This window comes from Sarcophilus harrisii, chromosome 3 (assembly GCF_902635505.1).
Source record: "Sarcophilus harrisii chromosome 3, mSarHar1.11, whole genome shotgun sequence".
NCBI lineage: Eukaryota > Metazoa > Chordata > Mammalia > Dasyuromorphia > Dasyuridae > Sarcophilus > Sarcophilus harrisii.
In genome coordinates, this window is record NC_045428.1 from 225,796,701 (window position 1) to 225,809,914 (window position 13,214).

The following is a 13,214-nucleotide window of genomic DNA, read 5'->3' on the forward strand; positions in this document are numbered from 1 at the left end:
CTTTTAAAAAATTTTTAGGCAACAGTCTTCTGCTTTTATATTTTCTTTACCTCATCTCTAACTTACAGAGTCCTCTTGTACCAGAAATGAAAACAAGAAAAGAAAAAATAATTCAACAAAATTAATCAACAGTCTAATAGTATATGCAATATTTTATACCAGAGATGTCAAGTATGTAGCCTATAGGATTCTTAAGTCCTAACTGAACCATATTAAAAATGAATTTTTTAGAAAAATAAACAGAAACGCAATAAACTATAGATAATATTATATTTTTAAAACAAAGTCAGAATATAGTCTGCACATATATGGATTAGTGGCCATTTCTTTTCTACTCTGACACTACTTACTGTTCTTCACCCATAGTCCCCCAACTTTCCTTAAAAGAGAAGGAAGTACTTCTGGGACCAAGTTTAATTATAATTACAATAGAATTCAGTTTCTTTTGTTGTTGTTTCTATTTTTTCTTTGCAGTCCAAAGATACGTGTATATTGTATATATTGTTGTCCTAGATCTTTTTGTTTTACTTTAGTTAGTATAGTCATCTTTCCATGATGCGCTTTTCAACTTTTTAAAGTTGTCCTTTTAGGATTGTAGGATCCCAGAGTTATTTAAAAGGAGTTTCAGAAATAGTCTGGTCCAACATGTGATAAATCTCCTCTAGTATCAAAAAACATTGTCTCTCAAGGAAAGTACATTTAAGAAGTTCATCCTTTTATTAAGCCCAAATTCTAGTTTTCTAATTGGTTTACTCTATCTTCTACTCTATTGATTCAGATTATGTATGTAGGGACCAAGTAGAATAATTCTAATCACTCAATTGACTATAACAATTCTGTTTGGCAAATATATATTAAGCACTTAAAACTGTAATACAATTTGTTAATTGCTGGATACATGGGAGCGGTAAGAAGGAAGATATACATTGATAAGTAAATACAAACACTGCTAAGTCCCAATAACTGAAGGAGCCAAAAAAGGTTTCTTTTCCTAAAGGAGGTGACATGTAACATTTAAACTGAGTCTCTCAGGATCCCAAGCATTCTAAAATATAGATATGATGGAGAAATGAGTGATAGAAGGCTATTTTAGAGAATACCCACTGACCAGTTGGATAGAAACGTAGAGTGCTTAAAGAAGAAAATTATAAATGACTGGGATGATACATCTCTACAGATATTTGAAGACATAATTTCTCTCATTTTTCTTCTCTTTTCAAGGCTTTCAATTCCCAAATAATTCTAAGTTAAAATTGTAGAAAAAAGAAAATAAATCCTAGAAAAGTTATCTGTCTGATACTATCTACCTAACCTAACAAAGCTATTATGAAGATCAAATGAGAACATACTTATCTTCTAACTATAATGCCCAATATACCAAGTTGTCAGGTAGTGGGACTAAAATCCAGGAGTAGCACTTAGTACAGTGCATTTTAGAAAAGAAAAATTAGAAAAACATTTGAGACATCAAGACTTCTTTGTCTTTGGTATTTTTCTGAGTTTAGTCAGATGGAAACTTTGGATAGAAAATATCAATGACAATGTTGTATCAATCTCTTTCAGATGCAATATTGTCAATATTGGTTTTGTGTCAAATTTTTTAAAAATCCAAAACTTCTCGAGAATTTTTCATTCATGCAAAAGTTACACAAACTTGCACTTGTCTTAAAGGATAGAATCAAGTATTTGGGGAGGGGGGAAGAATATTACTTATTGAAAGTAGATTTAAGTAAGCAGGGAATAATCTTTTGTATCTGATTACTGTAACACATTTTATAGCAATCACATAGCATAATAGCTTTCAGGAAAGCACCAAATTTCAAATTATAATGAATGTGAGGTTCTATTTTTAACCTGATTTGTTTACTTTACCTTACTGGGCAACAAGATATTTATGACAACATTCCAGTGAGGCAGTACTATGTACCTCTTCAGGTAAATTACTGTGACAATTTAATTGGCTAGGAACCTAACATGTTAAAAGTTTGAGCCCCATAGTCATTGTTTATTTAGTCAACTTTTATCAAGTACATGCTATTATTGTAAAACAGTGTGGGAAGTGTTAGAGGCAGATATAAAGATACATAATTCCTTCCCTCAAACAGTTTAGCTCTTTGAGCAAGTTAACTTTGCCTTTTTACAAGGCTACCAATTGCATTCCTTTTGTCCAGTCAGTCTTCTTGTGATTGGTACCATTCTGTGTATGTGAAGATCACAAATCCATAAACATCACTGGCCACTAGAAGTACATTATCTTATTTATATACCATTGTTATCTTCATGTACTAAAAGAAATATTTTATTGCCTGTGCCACTTAAAGTGGAGCAGAGAAAGCCATGAATAACCTGGAAAATCATTTGGCTTTAGAAAATAGGTATATACTAAAAAAAAAAAAAATTCCATTCTATCTTGATTCACCTAAAACTCTTTTCTAATTTTGGTGGCTAGCATTGGCTAGCTCATGGTTATAAGGATGACATAGTATATAAGATACAATTTTCATATAGGATAATTCACAAAGTATATGGTCCTTTTAAAAAGAATAAATATTTAACTAATTATCCTTCAGGGTTCCTTATATGGTAAATTTGTAACCTGTTCACCCTCACATGTCCCTCTCCATTGCCCTCTGTGATACTTATTTTAGTTCTTTTAAAGGCAGTAGTCCACATGACACTGAAATATAACAACAATAATTACATATTAATATTGAAAATCGGAGCCTGAGGCTCCAAAATTCCTTTAAATTATGACTCTACACAAGTTTCAGAGAGTCAGAACAGAAAGACAAAGTAGACCGTCTTCCAGCTGAAGACAACTTAAGTCATCAGGAAAAGTCTATGATTCCAGGATGGGAGTCCAGCATGCAGTCCCATTGCAGACCCAGCCCAAGCATAGCAGGAATGGGATCTAGGGCCTCTAAATCAGCAGCAGTACCTCAGCTCAGAGGTCTTGGAAGGTCCTTAGAAAAAGTTTGTCAGTAGGCCTTGAGAAACCATCAGACCAAGAGTGAGAGTGGCTAGTGGTGGCAGTGGCACTTCTAGAGGCCTCAACTCCCAGAAGACCTCCTTATTGGCAGTGAGGAAAAGACTCTGTGGCTTTGCACACTAGATCTTCCCAGCTACAGTGAGAACCTCTTACCTCTTACAAGTTCCAGGGCAGAAAAGAGTGCTTGTGTTCAGGTCCTTAGAAGTATCTCTGGAAACAAGTGCATAAAACTTTTGAAGTTTGGGACAGCACACCCTCTGAAGAGTTAAAAGTTGAGTAATGGACTAGGAAAATGAGCAAATAGCAGAAAAAGATTCTGATCATAGAAAGTTATTATGATGACAAAGAAGATCAAAACACATTCAGAAGAGGAAAACAAAGTCAAAGTTCCTGCAACCAAAGCCTCCAAGAAAAATAAGAATTGGTCTCAGGCCATGGAAGAGAATGGAGTGGTACAAAAGGAAGTTTAAAAAGCTGATGAGAAGAATGCCTTAAAAAGCAAAATGGGCCAAATGGGAAAGGAAATACAAAAGCTCACTGAGGAGAAGCAGAGCCAAGATGACAGAGTAAAGGCAGGAACTCATCCAACCTCTCTCCCAAACTACTCCAAATTCCTTTAAATAATGACTCTAAAGAAATTTTTGAACATCAGAACACTCAAAAAGATAGAGTAGAACATTTTTCCAGCTGAAGGCAACTTAGAAGCCCAATAGAAAATGTTTATGATATCATTGTGTAGTCTCAGATCCAGAACTAGATCCAGCCTCAACCAGAAATTATTGGTGTACATGAAAACCCTGATCAAAAAAAAAAAAAAGTTAGAGATTATTTTTCAAGAAATTATCAAGGAAAACTGTCTTGATATTCTAGAATCAGAGGGTAAAATAGAAATTGAAAGAATCCATCAATCACCTCCTAAAAGAGATCCCAAAATGAAAACTTCCTGGAATGTTATAGCCAAATTCAGGAACTCCCAGGTCAAAGAGAAAATATTGCAAGCAACCAGAAAGAAAGAATTCAAATATAGTGGAGCCATAGTCAACATAATCCAATATTTAGCAGCTTCTCCATTAAAGGATGGGAGGGCTTGGAATATGATATTCCAGAGAGCAATAAAAGTAGGATTATAACCAAGAATCACTTAAAACCAGTAAACTGAGAATAATCCTTAGGGGAAAAATGGAAATTCAGTGAAAAACATTCATGATGAATATACTAGAGCTGAATGAAAATTTGATTTTCAAATACAGGACTTGGGAGAATCAGGAGGAGTTAATCAGGAAAGGAACATAGCAAAGGACTTAATAATAAAGCTATCTGCTTACATTCCTACATAGGAGGATGGTATTTATAACTCATTAGGACATTCTCATTATTATGGCAATTAGGAGTACATTACAACCAGACGGCACAGATGCAAGTTGAATATGAAGGGATAATAACTTTTTAAAAATTGAAATTAAAGTGTGAGAGGAATGTACTTGGAGAAAAGGTAATGTGCTTATGTGATTATGATGGGATATTATTGTTCTTTGGGAAATGATGAGCAGGATGCTCTCAGAAAAACCTGAAAAGTCTTCCATGAATTTAAGCAAAGTAAAATGTACTGTGTACAAAGTAATGTTCCGATTTGTTCATTTGTGAATGACTTTTCTATTCTCAGCAATACAGTGATCCACAATTACTCTGAAGGACTTTTGATGAAAAATCTGTCAGTACCCAGAGAAAGAACTGATTGTGTCTGAATAAGATTGAAGCAGTCATTTTCTTTCTGTCTCTGTCTCTAATTTTTTTTGGGGGGGGGGGAAGAACATGGTGTGGGAGGAGATCTATTTTCTTTCACAGAATGACTTATGTAAATGTTTTTTTATTTATGTTTTTGAATTTCACATGTGCTTTCTTAATGGGGAGATGGAGGTGAGGATAAGGGAGCAAATCTGGAACTCAGTGTTTTTAAAAAAAAAAAATGTAAAAAATGTTTTAAATGTAACTGGGCCTTTGTTTTCATGGGAAACGTGATCAGTAAAGGAGTTTAGCAGTTTTCCAAAGGCAGTCTAATCCACTTTTACTCTTGTGTTCAACTCTGGGCCCAACTAATTGTCCATCTATATAGTTTAGTCCAGAGATACTTTCAAAAGCATGTTGAAATCTGGACAATAGACATTCTCCATCTACTTTGATCTTTCCTATGTCATTAGACAGACCAAACTTCTTTGCACAATTACAGATCTCATTCAGGAGACTTTCTTATTCCTAGGATTTGCATAAATTAGCATAATTCCATGTGCAAATTAGTCCTTCTTTTGACTTGGAATATTTAGGATTTCATTCATCAAAGCGATGAATACCTTTGACAAGCATACATACAAATATGTATTTAAGATTTATTATTATATTTATCATTGGTATATTACTAAATAATGTTTGTTATATTTAATATCATTATTAAAGCATATTCTTGTTTTATACCGTACTTGATATTAATGGTTAAATATTGTCCAAGACACTTAGACCTGCAAGATCAAGTCAGGTCTTATTCACAAGCATTTATTAAGTTCCTACTAGGTGAAAGGTGCTATGCTGAATTCTGGGAATACAAAGAAAGCTACCCCCTTACCCCCACTGTCAACATGTGAACAAGTACATTAAGAGAATACAGAAAGCCTTCTTGAAGAAAATAGGATTTTAGCTGAGACATGAAGAAAGCCTAGCCACAGAGATCAGGAGGTGGAGAATTCCAAGCATGGAGGAAAATCTATGAAATTGTATTGAGTCAGGAGATGGAGATTCTTGTGGGAAGAATAATAAGGAATCCAGTGTCACAGAATCATAAGAGTATGTAAAAAAAAAAAGATGTAAGAAGACTGAAAGGTGTGAAAGGTATGAAGGACTTTTACAAGCCAAAGAGAAGATTATATAAAGAAATATTGCATGCTAGACAATTATCAAAGACTTCAGACTGCTGTCAGCTATACTTAACACAAAAAAAGGTTGAATATATAAATCTTTGCTTCAAAAAGTTCCTCAGAGGCATGATTATGAACACCAGATATCATTGTGCTGCTGACAAGTATAGAAGTACCAATTAAGTGATCATTCCTGATGACAGAATGCATTCACATAAAAGAGTTGGCTAATTCTAAGATGAGTGCTGAGGATTTTAAATTCTTTGGGCTCTGAGTGTTAACCAAAGAATAAGGTATGATGAGTGGGGTTGCTAGTGACTTTTCTTTTCTTCATGTCCTGCTCTATAAGTAATGAGGGAATTGGTCGACCACAGAAAAGAAGACATTGATTCATTGATGAGCCAAACCTCTCCATTGTTTCTATTTTTTATTTTCATGGATATATTTATTTGGAATTATTTGAGATTTATTTGGAATTTGTGATTTGAGGAATTTCTTTGCTTTGTGCATTATATATGTTCTTGAAATAGCATATATTTAGATATCAAATCATGATTTCCATTTAATTTCCATTACAATTACAGAAGAATTTCCCACAAGAAGTATTTTAAATCCTTGTAATATTTTTAAGACATTTTCCTCTTAAATATACATTTGAAGGTACATTATACTAGGGAACATAGTGTTTGAGTATTTAATTCTTCCATATATACTCTTTAAGAAGTCTATCAAATACTTCAATCTATATATGCTTATTTTTAAAAGCACAGTTTGTAATGAAATAAAATAATTCATGTTTTAGGGGAAATTTTTACTAACTCAAAGAGAATAGTTGTATGCAACTATTTTGGGAATTTATAAGATTATAGATTTAGTACTGGAAGGGAATTTAGAAGCCTTGTCCAAATCTTTCATTTTACAGTTGAGGAAATTGAGTCCCAGAGTGGATCTATGACTTGGCCAAGGTCACTTCCCGTAATTTGTAAATAACAAGTGGTAGATGTATATTTTAAGTAATTTAGGTATTTTAGGGTAAGCAGTACTTTGATTGCTTTTTGAAAATGAAGATGTTATTGATGTATTAAAGGTGGAGTTAGTCCTGATTTCAAAAGTATTTGTCTATTGGCAGACTTAATGCCTCCCTAGAAGATGGTTCTTGGCTCTGAAGTATTTCTGCTAATCCAATTAGAGTTTTAGTCTTTTTTCTTTTCTTAAATACTAAAGTTTCTTAACTCGAGGTCCATTACTGTGTTATTTAAAAAACAAACAAACAAAAAAAACACACACACACACACACACACACAGATGAATCTTCCTAAATCCAGATCCAGCATCTATCCCCTGGGCCCCCCCAAGTGCCTTTCCCCTTTCTTCCTCACTGTAGAGAGCTGGCCATCTCCATTCTTCACTCTCTCTCACTTGCCCATATCTGAGCTTTGGCCGAGGCCTTTTGGATTCTTTCATTCCATCCCCTTTCCTCTGATACTGCCACCTCCATTCTCTTGTTTTAAGTCCCAAGTAAAATCCCGTCTTCTACAGGAATCCTTCTTCCCCCAGCCCTCTGAATTTCATTGTTTTCTCTTTATTAATTATTCCCTACTTAGCCTGGATGTAGCTTGCTTTGTCTCTGCTTGTCCACATTTTCATCCCTCTTTTTCCCAATTACATCAAAAGCTCTTTCAGAGCAGGGACTGAGTTTTACCTCTTTTTGTATGCTTAGCTCAGTGTTTGATACATACTTAATAAATGTTTATTGATAGATAATGAGTCTCTGGTTCGCAAGAAGGTAGGAACTTTGTAGTTATTTTATTTGCATCATTCTATAATGCTTTCCAAAACAGTTGTGCCATTTCACAGCTCTACCAATAATGTATTAGTATGTTTGTCACATTCTACATACCACTCCTCAAAAATTGACATGCTTTTTTGTAATTTTTGCCCATTTTGTAGGGTGTTAAGGGTGTTAAAGGTGAAAACTCAGTGTTATTTAGATTACATTTTTCTTATCAGTTATTTCAAGCATAGCTATCAAATTTGAGACCTATAAAACTCCAAAGTGATGCAGGAACAAGATTTAAAGATAATAGAGAAATGTTTATGAAAATTTTAAAAATGTAGTGAAACAAAAAATATTAATTTGTGGTTTTCTAAGTCAGTACATAACACTAGGATCCCTTTCTTTTTGAATTTGATAACACCAAATTACAACATTTTTTATATGTTTGTGAATACTTGGTAGTTTTCTTTTGAGAACTTTGTTCATTTCTTTTAGGAAATGGCTTTTAGTGGTACAGTAAATAGGGCATTCAGCTTCAGATACTTATTGTATGCTCCTGGGCAAGTCATTTAACCTCCTTTTGCCTCAGTGTCCTCATCTGTAAAACAGTAATATTATTAATACCACCTATCTCCCAAAGTTGTAAAGAACAAATGAAATAAAAATTGTAAAGTGTTTAGCACATGGTAAGTGCTATATAATTGTTGGCCATTATTATTATTATTGATATTATACATATGTATATATTAATTACGCATGTGTAGCATGTATATGATAGGTACAAATGAATATAATATATGCACAATATGTTACAAAGATTTCCCCCATTCCACCACTTCTTTCTTATCTTAGCTATATTTATTTTTTCTCTGCAGAAACTTTTCAATTTTATGCAGTTATTTATTTTATTTTTTTTATTTCCTCCTTCTCTTTCCTATCCACGATTGTGAGAAGCATGTGATCTATTTTTTTTCTAATTTTTTAAAATAGTATGATTTTTGATTGTTACAGTTGTATATTCATTTAGAATGTATTATGGAATATGGTATAAAGTGTTATTCTAAGCCTAATTTCTGAAAGACTGCTTTCCAGGTTTTCCAGCAGTTTTTATAATTAGTTTATGTTTTCCACTTTATCAAGCATTGGATTATTGAGTTTCCTCCTTTCTGATTTTCCTTTCTCTAATCTATCCCACTGATTTCGTGTTTAAATTGAATAGTAGGTGGTTTTATTGACTACTACTTTATACTATAGTTACAGATCAGGAAGCACCATTCCCTCTTGATCTCTATTTTTTTTTTTTAAATCATTTCTCTTGATATACTAGACATGCCTGTTATTCTTTGATAGGTTAGTCCCCAGATATTTGATGAATTTTTAGATATTTGGAATAGGGTTTCCCTTTTTGTTGCTTCTTGTGATTTATTATTCTATAGAAATGTTGATTTAGGATTTTATTTTGTAGCATGTAAATTAGCTTAAGTTATTGTCTCAGTATTTATGCTGATTCCCTGTCGCTGTAATCAGCAAATAGGGTTAGTTTTATTTCCTGTATACCCATTTTTATGCAAAAGGCATAAAATAAAATAATATAAATATTATAAATAAATATAAATAAAATAAAAAAAAACTTTTTTTCTTTTGTCTCACCGCTGTTATTTGAATTTGCAGGATTATACCAAATAATAGTGGAGAAAGTGGGCATACTTCTTCATTCTTATATTTACTGATAAAGGTTCTAGTATATTTCCATAACACATCATAATTGCTTTTGGTTTTAAGTAGATGTTTTTTGTGTTATTACAGAAAGGGCTCTCTGTACCTATACTTTGTAGGGTTTCTGTCAGAAAAGGGTACAAAGATTACTTTTTTCAAAGGCTTTTCTCGCATTGACTAAGATGATCATATAGTGTCGGACCTTTTCGCCTTAATATTAATTGTGTTAATTTCTTTCCTGTTGTTAAACCATCCTTCCATCATTGGTTTAAATCCCACTTGGTCATGACATCTTGGATAAATTGCTGTAATCTTTCTGATAGGTTTTTGTTTAAAATTTTTGAGTCAATGTTCTTTGATGTTATTGGCTTATGAGTGTGTGTGTGTGTGTTTGGTTTTGTGTTTTTAATTTTTTCCTTAGTTTAGGCATTAGGACTATGTTTATTTCCTAGAAGTATTCTTATAATGTGCTTTCTTAATTTTTGAGACTAATTTGTGAAGTATGGGAACCAACTGTTCTTTAAAGAATTGATTGAATTCTATGAATCCATTATGACTAGGAGCTTTTTCCTTTAATAATTTTTGTTGTTGTTGTTACAATTAGATCTATTTCTTTTTCTCTTTCAGATTAGGTTATCTACAATCTTTGGTAGTTAAAGTATTTTGTATTTTTAAATGCATACCTCTATTTCTCTGTGTTCCCACTTTTATTAGAATATGATTTTGGATGATGTTTTCTGATTATTCTTCTTATTTATTTTTGGTGTGTGATCCACCTTGTTCACTTTCAACTTTATGATGTTTTTCAGCCCTCTTTTTAATTAAATTAGCTGTTTGTCAATTTTGTTAATCTTTTCAAGGAACTAGCTTTTAGTTTTTCTTATTTTTATGGTTGCTTTCCAAATTCTTTATTTCTCCTTTAATTTTATCATCTAATACTTACAGTTTATTTGTTGGATTTCTATTTTTTCAAATGCATATTCAGTTCATTAATCTAATCTTTTTCTATTTTGTTAATATATATTTGTAGGGATATGATTTTTCCCCTGAGGACTACTTTATCTGCATCCCAGAAATTTTGGTATGTTGTTTCATCATTGTCATTTTCTTTCACGTGATTTTTGTTTCTGTAACTTGTTCTTTGACTTGCTTATCATTTAGAATTTCATTGTTAAATCTCCATTTGAATCTGTGAGATTTTTTTGTTGTTTCTGGTCCTCAATCCAGTGATAACACTTATTGTCATTGTGTGTAAGGAATGTTTTTAGTTTTTCTTCCTTTTTGTATTTGTTTGCAATGTCTCTGTCCTAATACATGGTCACTTTTTGTAAATGTTAGATGTAGTGATGAGAAATACATATTTTTTTAGTAGTCCCATTTAAAGATGTCATAAGTTTTTTAAGTCCAGTTTCTTCAGGAATTTTTTCTATTCCAAATCAAAAACTGAAGGAGGGGCATTGATATCTATCACTACTGTGTTACTGTCTGTTTCTTCTTGAAGCTCAATTAGTGGGGTTTGGGGGGTGAATTTGGAGGGTATAAATTTTTTATTGATACTGATTTGTTGCTTATGGTTCCTTTCAACATAATATAGTTTTCTTATTTACTCTTTTTTATTTTTGAAAGTTTGTTTTAACTTTATTAGATATTAGGATTGTACCTCCTATTTTTTTGGATTCACTAGAAATATAATACAATATTTCCATTTTATCGTCAGTTTTTACATACATATTAGTATTTAAAATATTTATCTTATAAACAGCAGACCACAGTTTTAATTAGTTAGACTTTAAATTGCATATTCTAGTTTTTCCATTATACATACATATTAGTATTTAAAATGTTTATCTTATAAACAACAGACCAGAGAGTTTTAATTAGTTAGACTTTAAATTGCATATTCTAGTTTTTCCATTATGCCATTAAATTTGCTGTGTAGGGCTCTGCATATTCTCATTTCTCTTCTTAACCACCCAAGAACAGTATCTTATGGTTCCATGTTTCCTCAAGTTCCACAGAATCCTTATCATGTATTGGATCATTTTCTTTGGTTTTGCAGTATTTATTCATAGATATATGAACTTGTTCTGTGGGTTTGGAGGCCACATTTCCTTCTTTTTTTAATGTTTACCCTATTGATTTATCTTCTCATGTTCATGATCTTGGAGTTTTCTTTCTGATATCTTTGATGATTTCAGGTGTTGTTCAGGTATTTTTTCTTCCCTTATTTCTTCCTAACACTCACTTTCAGACTCCCTTCCCTGTGGTGGAGGCGGCATCTCAGAGATCTTAACTTCTTGCTATGCTGCATAATTCACGATTCACTAGCCTATGTCTCTTCCTGACTGACAGGTATGGAGACACGTTGGCTCTCTCTCACAGGCTTCTTACACACAGGGTGTGCTGTGAGGAATTCTGACCTGGCACTGAAAGTTGAGAGTGCTCTCATACTGATGATATGAGGTTTATTTTTGTAGTTTGCGTTTCTTAGACTGTGAAGAGAAATGGGGCTCGGGGGCAGGGAGAGTAATTGGGACTAAACTCTATTTTGAGCTCAAACATACATCCTACCCTTCTTCTCTTCTACTGCAGAGATTTTTTCCAGCATAGAACTCTGTTGTTGTGGCACTGTTTGTCATGCCATGAAGAGTCTTCTGCAGCCTAGAGCCCTGGGTCTCTATGACACTGAAAAGAGGGAAGCAGGATATGGGATTGGGTTTTGTTGTAAGTCTCTTTATAGAGACCATCTGTTTCGTTGCACAGCCAGTGTCAAGTCTTTGTATCTGCTAGTGTAACCTTGCGTTGGTAGTAGCTGGGAACCAAGTCAGCTCAGGGTAGAAGTTATTTTTCATGATTTGAGTTTTGTTTTCTTTTTTTAATTTTTTTGATTCCTGCTTTTGTTGACCAAAGGTGTCAACCTACAACCTTCCCAAATGAGGTCAAACCAGATTAACATCTAATTGAAAAATAGTTAACAAAATAATTAAAAATATAATAATAAAACAGAGACATCACATTTTAAAATTTAAGGTGATATGTGACTTTCAAATATCTTTATATATACATTAGTAGTCTTTATTTCTACTTGAGTTTGACACCACCATCCTAGACCATAAAAATAACTGAAATTATTTTATCTTTGACACATTATTTCTATTTAGAAATTTGGGTGGTCATAGGAATCTGAGAAAATGAGAAAATATCTACTCCTCATCTTGTTGATCATGTAATTAGAAGATGTGACAGTGATTTTTTAATTGCTAGATCCAATGATCTTTTCATAATTATTATCCTTTTTGACTTTTTTATTTTGCCCTGTCAGAACCTTCATCTTGTTCACCCTCTTCTCTTTGGATTTTTATGACATAGTTTTTTCCAAAGATTCTTCTTGTTCCTCTAGCAGATTATTTTCAGTTTCTAATGCTGTATGATCATATGTATTTGTTCATATATGTGAATATATCCTAGGATACTGTCCTGGGTCTCCTCTCTATTCTGTATCTTAGTGATCTCATAGACTTCAACAGATACAGTTTTCATTTATGTACATAGGACTTCCAGATTTACATAGATAGTTCTCATCTTTACTTAGTTCTATTACCTTATCACCAACTGCCTGTTGGATCTCCTCACCTGAGTGCTGCAAAGTCATTCCAAACTCAGCATGTACAAAATTGAACTCATTAATCTTTCCCCAAATCTGCCTTTCTTCCTACAAGGAAAAAAAACATTGTAGGTAATGAGAAAATTTAATGCAATCTAAGGATTAAAAATTTAATGGAATCAGTTTTCATGGAATTTAAAAAGAACATACTTCAGTTATCTG

At 32.8% G+C, this 13,214-nt stretch overlaps 1 protein-coding gene across 3 annotated transcripts in view; it reads left to right on the top strand.

Moving 5' to 3' along the window:
- The window catches only part of TMEM131 (transmembrane protein 131), a 216,343-nt gene that overhangs the window by 99,397 nt on the left and 103,732 nt on the right, over positions 1-13,214 (top strand). For 2 of the 3 annotated variants that reach the window (XM_031959112.1, XM_031959113.1), the window contains exon 4: positions 10,419-10,469. The exons of the other annotated variant lie outside the window; for it this stretch is intronic. In XM_031959112.1, the coding sequence (XP_031814972.1) occupies positions 10,419-10,469 (51 nt within the window). The remainder of the gene's footprint in view (positions 1-10,418; positions 10,470-13,214) is intronic. 3 annotated transcript variants of the gene reach the window in all.